This window comes from Labrus bergylta, chromosome 10 (genome assembly GCF_963930695.1).
Source record: "Labrus bergylta chromosome 10, fLabBer1.1, whole genome shotgun sequence".
Taxonomy (NCBI): Eukaryota; Metazoa; Chordata; class Actinopteri; order Labriformes; family Labridae; genus Labrus; species Labrus bergylta.
In genome coordinates, this window is record NC_089204.1 from 1089913 (window position 1) to 1105725 (window position 15813).

A 15813-nucleotide genomic window follows, 5' to 3' on the forward strand; every position below is an offset into this window, starting at 1 on the left:
TCACAACGTTGTCGATGCCCCAATCTTTGAACCAATTGGCTATCATCTGGTCATATGATAAAATTTCTGGAAGCAAAGATCAATTGATATCTTTGGCTTCCGGTGTTGCCTGAGTTTATTCTGGGCAGGTAGCCTTTTCATTGGCTTTTTATTGGCAAAACTTGAACCAGCAACCTGAGAAATGAGAATGAATTTGGAGTTGAAAGACCATAAGATCGGATTGTGAGTGTCACCTTTATGCAGATGCAGATGTTGAGATTAATAAAGAGCTAAATAGTCATAAGTGAGTCAGGTTCTACTTTAAGTATCTGTCTATTGAAAAGCAGTTTTTCACAGTTATGTGGCCAAGAGCAGAGATCATGGTGGATTAATGTTGGGTAAATAATCTAATGCTCTAGACCTGCTCTTTTTTTATATAATGTCTTGTCTCTATGTGTTACATTTGTTATGAATTGACACTATACAAATAAAGATTGATTGATTGATTATTGATAAAATGATTAACAGATTTGTTCCAGGAATGCACAACAGTCAACATGTTAACATTTGGGTTTCCAGAGCCTACTGATCTGCGAGCAGACCATAAATCACAACACACAACAGCAAAAAGTTGTCACTTGTAAATAGAGATATATGCCCCAGTTTGGAATCAGAAGAGAGGATTTTTCTAACTTGTTATTTAATGTGTATTTAAATGGAAAACTTTGATGCCATTAGTTAATAGCTCTAAATTGAACTATGAAAGCCATTTTTGTGGCATATGAGTTTGCTCAAAAAAATAAATGAATAAATGTTTCTCTTCTTTATAGCATATATCATATAATGATAAAAAATAAAATGTTTGAGAAAATCATGATCCTTCTTTGTAAATGAATTGGTTTATGATGTGCTAACATAATTTGAAATTGTGATATACATGATATGGTACAGCCATAGCAAGTCTTGCTTCGTAAACAGTAATAAACGTAGGCCTAATAAAAAAATAACTGAAGAAGTCCATGTAATTTAACAGTTGAGGCAAAATATGAGAGTGATATCCTCATATGTATTAAATGCTATCTGAAAGACAATTTTGTACAGCCTTATATTTTACTAAGCCTGAGCATTTCATTCAGAGATGTACTCTAGATAAGTACAATAATCTCAGTTTGATGGATTGCCCAGGCAGTGCCTCAGGCCGCTGTTGTGTACATACTGCACTGGTTGTGGCAGAATGATAAAACCAACATAGGCAGGTGTGTTTGGTTAAGACACACTTGTCAAGTGGGGTGACAAGCATGTCTGTGTTCATTCAAGTGAACCCCTTATCTGCACCTCCTTGTCCCACTCATGAACAAAAGCATTTCCTATGTTTGTATGATTTACCTCTCCAAAGTAACCCTCTCCAACCCAAGACGTGCACACTTTCCCGCACACCCATGCAGAGGAGAGTGTGTTTGCTGAAAAAAATATTTTTAATCCTTCATTTGCCTGTATATTTGCAGTCTACAACCCTAACCACAACTGTTCCTGTAAGTGAATTACATAGAATAGAATAGAATAGAATAGAATAGAATAGAATTACTTTATTGATCCCGAACTGGGAAATTGTGACGTTACAGCAGCAGGTTATCCAAACACACAATATTAGCAAAACACACAATATTAGCAAATCTAAACATAATATAATATTAAATACAAAGTAAATAAGCACCAAAAATATCAAAACTACGTATGGGAATATATACAACCAGGATTTAACTTAGCATTACTATCATTATTATTCTTTTTTTTATTTTCTTATTTCTTATCATCATAAATAAGCTCTATTTTCTAGGCTACATTTAAAAGCACTTGGACGCGTGGGACCCCTTTCTTGCTTTATTTCACCAGGGTGAGGAGGAAGTGACGTCAGTCATGGAATTAAAGCTCGCTGTTGGCTGACCGACAGTAATGAATAGCAATGGATAGCAACAACAGCTAACAGCTAACGCTAGCAGGTATTTACCCCTGAAACCATGACAGTAATGTATTCCGGAGCCTGTGTGTGATTAGCTGAAGTGCTGAATGTTCTTCTACTGTTGCTGAAAATGACACCGAGGTAAGCAGCTGTGTATGAGATGCTTTGTGTGCTTGCTAGGTCCTTCCATAGCCGCCTGTAGCTAACGTTATCCCTAAAGCCTAAAGAACCGACCAACAACGACAATGCTTTAAAACTGATTTATTTTTTTATCTAGTGTGTACAGTTAATTAATGACTAGACCATGATAGTCGATTAAATAACAACAATGTTCGTAGTGACAAACCTGTGGAGATATTCTCAGAATAATTCCATCGACTAAAATAATTCACGTGTATCTGTCCTACGATGAACTGAAGAACTTTGCTGTAAAAACCCAATCACTCTGTAAGATGAGAAAATAATGAAGAGACTTATGAGAAGAATTTTCTTTTGTTCAATCCTGGAGCCTCTCATGGGAGGGGAACTGTGACAGAAAAATCATTTTACTTAAATCACACTGACCTACTCCCAAAAGTGCCATTTGAGATAAGCAAATTCAGGTTTTATACTTCAGCTTGCTAACAGTTTTACATGTTTTACAGACTGTACAAAATACCACAAAACACTCTCATATGTTTGTCCTTTTTTGTGTTATCTGTAAAATTACAAGGTGTGCCTTTACAAGGAACTGCCTGAATGATATACTTAGACAGTTCTGGGAAAATACAATGATGCTGTTTTGTCTCCTTCCTCCTTTTCAGATGACTCACCAGTGGCTTGGACATCAGTGATTTGACAGAAGATGAGGCTGGCTTAGCTTGTCAGACTTGTCATTGCTTGTAATGATTGTCACTGTAGGCTTATTAACCATAAGGACATTGACAACAAACAACAGTAAATTATGTTTGTTGCCATTAGCACATGACACCTTAAAAGCAGACTACATAAATTATCATCTAGTTTGTTTTGAATGGCTTCTAATTAACCATCGCTGACAATGTCGCTGGGAGAGCAGTCTCAAAAGTGGTTTCCAACCCATGTCCAAGCCACTGTACTTCAAGCAACAGGTCTACAGCCCAAGGGGAAAAATGGCACCAATGATGCCTACACTATCATCCAACTGGGCAAAGAAAAGTACTCCACTTCAGTGGCAGAGAAGACACTTAACCCTGTCTGGAGAGAAGAAGCCTCCTTTGAATTACCTGGTTTACTTTTGGAGGGCAACCCAGAAGTATATGAACTTTGCCTGATAGTAATGCATCGGTCCTTGGTTGGGATGGACAAGTTTCTGGGTCAGAGGTCCATCAACCTTAATGAAATCTTTGATAATAAGGAGAGAAAGAAAACTGAGTAAGTATCACACACTCAGTTAAGTTATTGATTTAAAAAAATATTTTGCTAATCACAACAAAGCTATAGATTTAATTTCCTGAAAGGCCAGCAAAGTTTATACTTTTTAAGAGAAAGTATTGATTAGTTTTTTTTATTATTCTTTTGTAGTTACATTCCTCAAAATAGTGTAAACACCAATCAAAACTAGAACATAATTTAAGCCATTATGTATTTGATAAGCTAAAATTTGACTTAGATGTTACGATTGTCTTTAAATGCCACTAAATTGAGTTTGCTGGTTTGAATCTTGTATTTAGATTTAAGTCTTCACCATAACATATATATTATATGACCTCTTTTACACTTTTAAAGCACCCACATACTTTGCAACTCAAGCTCACAGTCGCTCTAATTTGCCATTTGTGAAGAAAAGGACTTTTAAGAGGACGTGGGAAATATTTTAACTAGTCCTAAATGGATTACAGCATGAGCTAAATTTGTTATTGTTATTCATGTGTTATAACCTCTTTATTTTTCACATGATAATATTGTAGTATTAACCGGTATGTTTTTTTGTGTTGTTTTTTTGTTCTCAAATAGGTTCATGAAATAACTCATTTGCACTGCATCATTTAAGTGTCATTGTGTTTTTCTTCCATAATGTTTTGAACTTGCTTAAGAAATACATTTTATTAGATGTATCCTTTTTCACATGAAGAATAGTCAGGGTGAACTATTTTTAACAGATTGTTCTTCTTCAGATTTAAACAAACTGTTAACAATAAGGCTTTTCATTCATGTTCAGTCAGTGACCACAGATTGGTTGAACTTGTCCACCACATTGACCTTCTATTTTTGAAGCTGAACAATGAAATGGTCTGTTTTGTTGAGGGCTTGTTTATGGCTTGATCACTGACATGCAGGAGCAGAAGTTGGACAAATTAAAACTAGTGGAGCTGGCCGAACATGTCACTCCTGTTAGTCACTCTTATACATCCAATTGTTTTCAAAGGAGGGGTTGAAAATCACAAATGAATTAATGGCCTGGTGTGTGCAGAGGTAACTAGTTCCACGTGTTTCATTCAAGCTGTGGGTTCTTTCTTCACAGCCAAGATTAATCTTTTGTTGATTAGCCCATTGAAACACATTAGTGAACTTTATATTTGCCTATTAGTTAAAAGAATAGCAAAAAGTTATAATTATTTGTTTTCTTTCTGGTGATATACCTTAATGGTTGCACTTTTTTTTTTAGCAGGTTTTGTAATGTATATGCTCTCATTGCTTGTTGGCCCAATCCCACACTGCAGGCATACTTGACAGTGATGCTTGGACCCTTGATAGTTTATCCACACTCCACAGTGGGTCTGTGTTCACGGCTGCCCATCCGCTATGTTTTTGAGCTGACATATTGAGGAGAAAAGCCCACCTTGATATCTGAGAGGCAGCCCATAATTATCGCACACCTGTGTTTGTTGATTGTGAGGAGTTTCCCAGCAGTCTAGGCCCAAATGGGAGGATTGTGGTTCCAAGCACAGGGAGGTTTATCTTGGCCTTGAAACACACGTGAGGTGCAGTCCTGGCCCCGCAGCAGTGGTACACTGTGGCTGCTGATCAGACTGAGCACAGTGCGCAGCCTGGGAATCAGACCCAGCCCAGCCATTCATGACTGGGCTCCCTGACTGGGCTCCTGACTGTTCAAAATATCATTCAACAGCTGCAGTTGTTAAAAAGCCAATACCAACAGTTTCCCTGGATTTAACTGATTACTGATTTTCATGCTGGAATTCAAGCGATATAATAAATCTCTATTGAAATCCAGAAAGAAATACCAGTCATTGTATGCAAACATATACTGTACATTTTTGTATATGCATTGATTTCATGTCAATTCAAGGGTTCCTTAAACACATTGTAAGATTTTAAATAATTATTGGACCATCTTGTGAGTTTTTGCTTTGAGTCTTTGCAGGAATGCACAGAATTTTTCTGTCAGATTAGTTTACAGAAACAGTCAATGTATAGCGCCATGCGGCACCTCAAGTTGTATGTAGTGTAACAAGAAACGTCACAGCTCCCATCCTGGAAAGGAGGTCCAGGGTTTAGCCCTTGTTTAATAACATTATAACTCCTGATATACCACTGTGGCTATGGAGCCATTCTATGCAGACAATGTCTATGCCCCCCCCCCCCACAGCAGGTGTTTATTCCCACTGCACTGATTCTGTGTATTTTTCCTCCTGAATTAAAGTGAATACAGAGGTAGAAGCTAAGGTGACTTTGTTTGTCCATGTGGCTAAAATCACTGCTGATGTTTCTCTTCTCCACTTTTATGTTCATATTTGGAGAGAAAAAGAACACAACCCAGTCACTGTACACAGTTAGTGTACAGTGACAGCTAGTTCTCAACGTCAAGAATTATAAACAAAACAACCAGCATTTGAAAAAAAATAATTAATAAATCTTATAGAAATAATGTAGAGGCGTCTGAAGATGTCCATGTCTTCTACAACAAAAATGATGCAATGATAAATGGTGTTACCCTAGTTTGAAATATACCAACAATATTTATAGTATCAGTCGTCGACAGAATACATCAACTGGCCGTTGTTAAATACTGACGCTGGTTTCCGAAAGGACATTGTTATAAGCCCTGTAACACAGAGGATACGTCTCATTAGCATGTATGAACTCTTGGGTTTCCCTGTGAACTGGCTTTGCAAATTCCCAATTGCTTGTCATTGGATATCTGAACAAAGGCCAGATTTGTGCAAATGCCACAGAGTGAAAACATAAATCCCATTACTTCCAGTCGAAAAAAGCTAAGAGTTTAAACAAATAGAATTCCAAAATAAAGTTTGGAGTGGTCCTTATTATTGGTGGTCCTTAGTTTACAGAGAATAATGTTTATGTTTCTCCTCTAAATGACCAACTTCATATGCACTTGGGCCAAATGATTTAAGCGCCTGCATTTGTGTGGAGCTTTGGATACGTGGGCTCTAACTAGCCTTTCTTGTGATGGCCACAAATAAGTAGGCAGTGCTCATCAGAATGTAAGTGGCTATATGTTTGGTAGTGTAAGGACCATTAGTGCATGCTGTCATTGTATACCTATTTTCATGAATAATGATGAACATGTAATTAACTTCATTCTGTTTCCTCTATTCCCCTTCTTCTGTTTTAGCTGGTATTCCATAGAGTCCAAGCCAGGGAAGAAGAGGAAAGAACGAGGTCGTATCCAAGTCAGCATCCAGTTCATGAGGAACAACATGACAGCCAGCATGTTTGACCTCTCTATGAAAGAAAAGCCCCGCTCACCTTTTTCCAAACTTAAGGTCAAAATGAAGGGTCGCAAACATGACAGTGGCTTCAGCGACACATCTTCAGCCATACTGCCGCGCTCTGCCATGTGTGACTCAGAGCCTAACCGCCCGTCCGTTGAACCACAGCCTCAACCTGAAGCAAAGGTCAAGAGGCCACTATTGGCTGGGACCCATAAACTCTCTGCAGCCCATTCCATGTCAGATCTCATCGGAACCCACTTTCGACCAAAACTGGACTCCATGAACTCCATTGAAGAGACTGGTGAGAACCAAAAGATTTTATTATTTAGATGTTTCTTTAGTTAAATTGATTCAGTTTTGGAAGATTTCAAAGCGGAGCTCTTCTTGCTGTTTGGCACGTGTCTTCAGGGACTTGAATGGTTTGTCTTTTTTGGAACATCAATTATATAATTTTACCGAGTGATTCCTCTGGTGATCAGCAAGTCTTTGCTACGTCACCATTCATGTTCATGTTCAGCGATAAAAGGCCTCGGTCTCAAACACGAGAATATTGTGTTGCATTTTGCAACAAATACGTTTCAGTTGTCACCCTTCTCTTAATGAGCAATGGACACACAAGGTTAATCATATCGATGAAACCGGAATTTTCCAAGCCAACCATCCTTCCTTGCCTGTTCTTGGCGTTATTGTGGCTTTAACCAAGGAAAACTCTAGCTACAATTTTCACAGTAACAACAGCATAGGGCTACAACAAAGTTCACAAGTCAAATGTAACTCTTGATTAAAAGTAAATAATGATGTTAATTTTCAATGATTTATGACCTAATACTAATATTGATGCTCATGGTTTGTCTTCCTGGGATCATAGGCGGTCCTCACAGGCGTTCACAGAGTGAGGTGCCAGGCTACCAGGATAGCGAGGGGCACAGTGACCCTTTCACTGATATCAGTGACACCCTGCCACAGAAGTATGCCACGCTCCCACGTAACCGCAATCCATTCGAGGGAGAGCACGGGCAGCTGTGGGACCGGGCAGATCGGAAGGAGAAAAAGGAGAAGGTCAGCCTACTGGAACGTGTGACTGGAAAGAAGGAAGGTCGCAAGACCAATGGGGGGCATTCGGGCAGCTCTGGAGATCTGCGTACTCCCAACCCCTTTAGTGGAGACTCGCAAACTGACACTAACCCGTTCACTTCCAACTACAAATCCAGGTATTCCCTGATGTGTTAGTGTACAGTATATCAAAGTAAAACCTGCATGCTGCTTCATCTCACATACATGCTTTCACACCATCATTTACTCTTTAAAGTCTCACTATGAGGACAGTTTTGTACTATCATTCATCTTTATTAAGGTGTCTTTGTGGCTGTCTGCCTCGTGACCTATTAAACAGTCTATCCATCAGTTAGCAGCATGTTTCCATTATTACCCCTAGTGGATACAGAAAGGGATATACATTACATTACAATACAGTATTAAAGCTTCACTTACAGAAAACAATTTAACAAATACAATCTTTTATCTTAGTTTAGTTGTGTAGTTTCACATTATTAACTGCTTCAATTTTTTTTTTGGTATTTTGCAATATGTGTGCGACTAAGGAGCATGGCTAGCTTACTAATATTATGTTCAAATGAAATCTTCACTTCCCATTCTTAAAATGTAACATCATTCCACATGGTAAAAATCTGCAATCAGCTCCTGTGCAGCAGGTGATCTTGCTTCACTTATAAAAACAACTGTCGTATAGGATACTGGATAAAGCACAAGCAGTTTTTTGAATACGTTTTTGCAGTTTAAACATTTCAAGGGGGCGTGTTCCATATATTTAGTGTTACATAAAGTGTTGGTGTGCTCAGTGGTGATTTTCTGGTTTAACTGAGTGGAAGTGGTGTCATTAGTGGCTCTTTGAAGCGCCTGGGCTTGATAACAGAGCCCTCTGAGCTATAGTAATGAGATCCTCTGCACAGATAGACCACCCAATTAATCACTTATCTTTGAAGGTACTAATCCATCATCTTTACTGCCGTCTTTGTCACACGGTAGCTCAGTGGTCATTTGAATAATGGTTCAAAAGATTGTTTAAGGTTTATTATTTATTCATTTAGTTATTCACAAGCATGTTTGCTGTGTTTTATGTTTTAGTACTTGATGGATAACTGAAAAAGTTACAGAACTTAGGGGACACTTTAAGCATTTGTATTTTAAGAATGGGATTATTATGCACAAAACATTAACTGCAAGGCTGTAATGTGTTTTCTGTTTTTGTCTGTTTTGTTACAGTGATAAAAAGTCAACAAGAAATGAAGACATTTTCTTTGGCCACAAAAAGAAGGACATCAATGGCAAGAAAAAAGTAAGAGTGACAGCTCAACCCTCATTGTTAAAGCACATGATTATTCAGTGGATAGTGTTCCTTGTTGCCAGTTTTATTGACAGTGATTGAAAAGGTAAAAGAGGAGACATTATTTCAGCTGTAGAAGTGACACTTGTGTCATTACTTCTTGTGTAGTGTCATGCATATTTTAATTGGGAACTCTTTGTTTAATTTGACGTAGCAGCTGGTGATCTCTGAGGCTCTGAATATTCAGAAGTGTTATTCACCTAATTGGACATATCGGTCATCATGCCTGAGCTGATTTTAATTTGAAGGGGTGTGAAAGTTTGGTCTGTGAGGTCAGCCCTTGTAGTGTTTCTGACTGATTTACTACCTGACTGGTTTGGTTAAGAAAGGGGATATAGATTTAGTGTGTTATTATTCATAATGATTAAAACACTATTTGAACATGGCATTTTACCCTTGAAGGGTTTTTTTCTTGTGTTTTCCTTTTTTTAAGGAAAGCTAATATTTGCTGATTATTACACAGCAGAACTGCTTTTCATGAGGGAGTTGTGGGTGCACTTTATAACCTAAGTGACACCTAAATGAGAGGGAGAATTCTGATAATGGCTTTCCTCACCTTTTTCAGTGGGTGTTGAGGGCTTTTGATATCCACATTCGCCCCCCTTGTATGCTGAAGTTCCCGTTTCCTTCGTTTCAGGGCCCTAATTAGCACACACACACACACACACACACACACACACACTCACACACAAGGGAGGGAGGGCTGGGAGAGATTTCAAAGGACTGAGCTTTTAGATTCTCAGAGCTGAGCTCATTAGAAACTGTAATGACATAACTGGAGAATGCCAAGTGTGCACCTTATCTTCTCCTCACTACTGATCGCAGAAAAACGGTCATCATTACTTTGCCAATTCGTGGTCATTTCCAGGCCTTTGTCAACATACATTATACTTTGTCTGTGTGTGTATATGAGAAGCAAAGCAGGCTTGTACATGTTCATGTACACATGCTTGTTTGTGAAACTACATCACCTACCGTTGTTGTGTTTGTGTGTTCAGAATGGGCTGTTCCTGAAAGCCGTCTTACATTGGACATTTAATCTTAGTGGCAAATATTACATTTTTGTCTGTTACCCACAGAAGCCTTTATGCTGTTAGAAGTGATAAGATAACTAGTAAGCAGTCACGCTCCATGTCTCCCTGTATTGTCTTTTCCCAGCAGTAGTGGCTTGAATGGTGCATGGGAGTGGGAGCTGATAAACGAGGTATTTTAAACAGGGTGAAGGCTTTGCTGCTCTATCCGTTCAGGGGAGGATGCCCAGCGCTGAAGCGATAAAGTGGTCCCTCATTAAAAACTATTACCACTCCTCTCTACCCATGCAATATGATCTGCACATACCACACTGCTTTGGCCAAAAAGGTTGACCTAAAAGACCAGAGCTGGGCCTAGGTTGCATCCTCTTTCTGATAACATTACCTTGACCTTTAATTGCAAAAATATACTGTCTGGCATTTCCCCCTCAAAACAAAGATTCAGTTTTTGGGAAATCTTAATTATTTAGTTCTTGAAGGCGAGATATAGTTTTTGTTTGAGCCCTCTCTGGTCATACTGTGCTTCACGATGCTTGAAACAAAATAAAATAGAAAACAACTTTGAAAGGATATTAGTGGCTTGCTGTAGTGTCAAAAGCAGTGTTTTATTAAAGCAGCTTAACTGCTCTTGGCTTGTATAAACACTGTAACCAGTATTAGATCATAACATCTGCTGTTGAATTCATTGATATGACAGTGCTAAATAGAGAAGTCTCATCTAAGAACTCTCAATTAGCCTTTATAAGCACACCAGAAGAAGAGATAAACACATGGCAGTTTATGTCACATCAGGCAGACATAACTAATTAGTGTGTTTTTTCTGTTACATTGTGAATGAACCTGAAGGTTATCTTTACAATTTCATCTGTTATCAGATGCTTTTCTTTCTTCATATTTCAACCACTTCATTCTACTTTTGCAGAAAAACATCCATGCAGGATGTGGTGATAAAGAATGATGACCTCATGTAATGCTGTTAATCTTGTTAATTTGAGCGTTTACTTGTTTTGTAATTTCAGGAGGCAACAAAGGAAAGTGTAGCTGCCTACAGCAACTTAACCTTTCAGGAAGTTGTCCAGGAACTCATCAAACAGAAAGAAGTGGTTAAAAAGAAAGACGCCCACATCAGGGAGCTGGAAGACTACATCGATAACCTTCTTGTGCGTGTCATGGAGGAGACCCCAAGCATTCTACGGACGCCCTATGAGCCAAAAAAGAAGGCCGGTAAACTTTCTAAAAAGTAAATAGAAGAGACATGAAGGTGTATTTGTGGCTCATGTATCAGTATCATGTGTTTAAAAAAAACACAGGAAAATATCTGATTTAATGAAAGCCAAATTTATTATTAATTTATGTCTTTGCTTCAGAATATTTTCAATATATGTAGATTTTTAAGTTTTGATTATTCTAGTTCATGACATTTATTTTGCCCCCTTAGTTAGGCAAAGTCAATACAATAATTCCTCTTTGTTTTAGGATAATTGTTGGGTGTCTTTTAGGTACTAAAACAAGATGAGAGAAAGTCATCTGTGGTCACATATTTCTGACTAGATTGGGTTTTAGCTATAATGTTACAGCTTCATCTGTCCAGAATTTCTTCAGGTGCAGTAGAGCCAAACTTCTATTAACCAGTTTCTGGAGTTAATAAACGGTCAAGCAGGTGATTCGATAAAGCTGTTTTAATGTGTGTAGACTTCAACTTGTGACCTAAACTATGAAATACATCTAACAGAGGCTACAGATGTGGATGAACTCCTCATTCTTACTTCATAGCCTCCATGATTCATGGTGATACTTTCAAAGCGCAAACATTCCTTTTATAAGTTACTGACTTTCATTCTTTTTTACTTTGCATGACTATCATCGAGTTTCCATGGGTCTAACTGAAGGTGGACATTTTTTACAAACTTTTAAGTGAAATCATTACTTGTTCTTGTTTACATTTTGATTAATCAATTACTTTTGATTTGATTGTACTGAAAAGAGTTTTTTTGTTACGGTCTTCATTGATTCAAAAGCATTTATACCATTCAACAGTCTTAATTTATAGTTTCAGTGCTCATTGACACATGAACATTATTTTTCTGTATATGCCGGGTACTTTCTGGTGAAAAGGATCCAGTATCCCATTAATCCCACCCTGTTCCTCTGCACTTTGTAGAAGTAAAAACATGATGTTATTTTCATCAGCATAGTTTGCCCTCAAAGTCAAATGAATGATGTACTGTGCCTCTTTTTGTATTATAATTTAACATTCATATAAGATATGATTGTTCCATGAAGGTCACTGAGTACTAATAATAATTGTTTCCTTATCATTTAAGGTAAACAGCCAATAACTCATTGGGCTTACAAGAGAGCGTTTGTCCGCCTATAACGGAAGCTTTACGTTCCTCATATCAGTGTTTTCTCTCATCTCATGTGTCCTCTCATCTTTGATGCCAATGTCACGACTACAGAAGTTGTTTCCATGTTACACAGGGCTTCTTAGTTTTGATAATGTATTACTTTCCGCTGAACTAATGTCGCACTGCTACAGGGATAGCAGTTATTTTGCACTGCTGGTACTAAAATGAACTAAATGACAACTTACAGTATCAAGGCTTCAAAATAGCCAAAGATTGTTTCACCTACTTGTGATTGTGCTAGATGTTCAACAATAGTATCATCACCTGCCTATGTTTAGGTTTACATTTGCAATTGTTTATTCCCATTGAATGGAAAGTAGGTTCATGTATAGTGTTAAACATGCTTTATGTTTCCATGGTAACAGCCCTTAAGTTGCACACAGTTTGAATGACATATTCATGTCTTTATCATGACAATCACTTCAAAGCATTTTATATGTCACTGTATAATACTTGTATAATACCAAACCACAGCTACAACACAACACACTGTATTTATGGAATGTCAACAGTCAAAAACACTTTTGAATTATTTCATGAGAGCAACACCACTGAGAACACATCTAGTTATGCACTTGTTGTTTCTGCTGCTGTTTAACTTATTTGGTCTTAAAGATTGTGATCTCTTTTTGGACTTGAAGCCAAAATCTCTTGATACTGAATGTACTCTTGTTGGCTTTGAAATATGTAACTCTGAAACCTGTAATGATGTACAGAACACTAACAAGGCCAATGAACCTTGCTTGCCTTTAAAGTATTCGATGTTTCCAAAGAGATAAATCAAGCTTGGGACATTTTCACTACTGATTTCTGTTGACATGACAGAGATGTTTGGATTTGTTTCTTGTTTTTTTTTTGTATTGGAAGAATGTTTTTTGGTCTGCACATAATTTGTAAAGCCAAAATGTTTAAATCAGTGAAAGAATGATGAGTATTATGATGATACTAATTAGGAAGTTTATGTTGACACAAATCTGTTTTCCATTACAGAAAATCTTCTCTACAATTGCCTTCCTACATTTTCTGAAGTGTACACTCTTCATGTTACAGGCTTTGTTCATAGCTTTAATTAGTCTGTTTTGGTAATTAGCTAGATGTTCATCATGGACCTGAGGCTCTGATTACTTCCACTGTACATACTGTACAGTCACTTTGTAATATTACTTCACCTTTTGACTTTTTCCACATTTTTTTTCTGCTGTAAAATGTTTGAAATGTGCTTCCTGGGGATTCTGTCTGAGTTTCAGGCAAAGTTAGAGTTAAGTTACAATAAATTTCAAAGTTGGTAATAAAGTTTGATTATCAAATAAAATAAACATGAAGTGTAAAAATCATTTAAGCTATACAGACATTCGATGGCTGGGATATAATTGTGTGATGCAAACTTTTTCTGTTTTCCTTTTGTTCTCTACCTAGCCAAACACACGTTGATTACTAACCCTAATAGCGTTGGTTATATTCTTCAGCTATGACTAATACTGACCCACAGTGTAGAACAGGTGATTTACAATGTTGTCTTTAGCCATTTTGCTACTTTTGGATGGTAAAATAATGAAAATTAAAGGTCTAGTTCAAATTAAATATACAAGTGGTTTATTGAATGAATAGATTGCTTCGGTCATTTTTACATTTAGCTTGATTGTTCTATTTGCTTTATGCTTTGGTAAATGTCTCTCTTGCACAAAGTTTTTAATGAAAAACCTTTTCAAATTATCTTGTAGCTCAACAGTGCAAAGAGTACATTGCAAAAACGCCATGCATCATTACCATAGTTCCTCATACCAGTGTTTTATTTTCCAAGGTACTGTGAATGCTAAGAGGCCAAATTTTGAATCAGATTTGTCCATTGCCTGTTCAAATTAAGTCTTTATAAATTGACTGTTCAGACTTTAACAATAAAGTCCTATCAATACATTTCTTGCACATGCATAAATATTTGTTTCAAGGTTTCTAAGTTAAATTCTGCCCTCAGCTATACAATAGTGCAAATATAGAGGTTTTTTTTTCTTCCATATTGATGAAGCATGCATTGAACCTTTTGATGCAGATGACATAAAGCTCGACTCGGATCTCACAACCTTGCTCTGACAGTCTTTAAGTCTTCTACTGATAATATGATTCTACTTGCCATAGGCCACATACAGATGCCAGACACTAAGACTTAAGCTCTCGCTAAATCCCCTGACGGTGCTTGTAATGTGGCGCACACAGTTTGGAGGAAATGATGACTGTGTTTATAAAATATTTCACCAGTGAGCAAAGCTTCATTCAGTTTATAGAATTTTATGAAAGCTCACGCACATGAGCCAGACCAATTAAACATACGAGTTGATTTTAATGCAGCAACATTGTTGAGGCCTAACAGGACATTTTGATACTGAGAAAAAGGAGCCAAAGAAACCCTTGATCCACTTCTGTTGTTTCAGTTTATACGTGCAAGTTTTTGTTTAGAAGTCATTTGTTATAAATCCATATTTTATAAATGGGTGTTCCATGTTCTGTAAATCACATTTTTTATTCTGTTACACTTTAAATAATGATATTTTAAAAATGATGTGGAGTCTTCTGCATCCACCAACTGTTAACTGTTATGTCTCCATTTTCATCAACCCTCATCACTTTTAAATGTTCATATGAAGCTAATATACAAAGATTTAAAACCTCCATGTTTGGTTATAAGAATACAACTTTTTATTATTGTGGCTCTGGAAACACTAGAGTAGAGCAATCTTTCCCATCCTATTTTGGCTCTTGACCCCACTTAGAATTCCAAAATACCGGTGACACCTAGACATCCAAAACACAAACAACTTATTGTAAACATTCATTTGATCATGTAATCCGTTTTCTACCGTGTAGCAAGTAGACATCATTTTAGAGCACATGTTGTATATTTTTGTGGACAGAGGAAAAAGGCTGGAATGACAATTTTGAAGAATGGATGACAGACAGACAGGGACTCAAGTTTCTTGTTTTTGCATTAGCTATGGTCCACATTAGCCTGTTTACTATATTTCAATAAACAGTATATTTTTTATTGATCAAAAAAATACAAATTTCAGGCGACCCCATTTGAATTTCATGCGACCCCACATGGGATCACAAGGTTGGGAAAGCCTGGTCTAGAGGCTGAATTATAATTACAGCAGTGTAATTCTGTCCACAATAACTTTATAAAAAGTGCCATCACAAGCGTTAAACCAATCTGATGATGCATTTCTTGATTTTCTCCTTTTCACTATATTTTTCAAAAATGATCATTAAGTTCAAATTTTTCTAGTTTAAACAGCACAAGCATAATTATATAATAAAGTGTCTAAATGAAATATTTTAGTGTAATTAGATTTTTTTACCCAAAAGAAATTTCTAAATCACC

General features: G+C 37.1%; 1 protein-coding gene across 1 annotated transcript; it reads left to right on the top strand.

Annotated features, from left to right (window-relative positions):
• Positions 1–1886: 1886 nt before the first annotated feature.
• Positions 1887–14351, top strand: LOC109993253 (rab11 family-interacting protein 2). The gene is made up of 6 exons (XM_020646153.3): positions 1887–2080; positions 2743–3331; positions 6495–6895; positions 7463–7805; positions 8878–8950; positions 11049–14351. Exons 2-6 carry the CDS (start codon positions 2979–2981, stop codon positions 11271–11273), a joined length of 1395 nt encoding a protein of 464 aa, XP_020501809.1. The 5' UTR covers positions 1887–2080; positions 2743–2978; the 3' UTR covers positions 11274–14351.
• Positions 14352–15813: the final 1462 nt, after the last annotated feature.

Bases quoted from the DNA above. Each gene is read 5' to 3' on its own strand.
- LOC109993253 (XM_020646153.3), top strand. From the start codon at position 2,979: ATGTCGCTGGGAGAGCAGTCTCAAAAGTGGTTTCCAACCCATGTCCAA. The intron at 3,332-6,494 runs GTAAGTATCACA...CTTCTGTTTTAG, and splicing joins AAGGAGAGAAAGAAAACTGA to CTGGTATTCCATAGAGTCCA. The intron at 6,896-7,462 runs GTGAGAACCAAA...CTGGGATCATAG, and splicing joins GAACTCCATTGAAGAGACTG to GCGGTCCTCACAGGCGTTCA.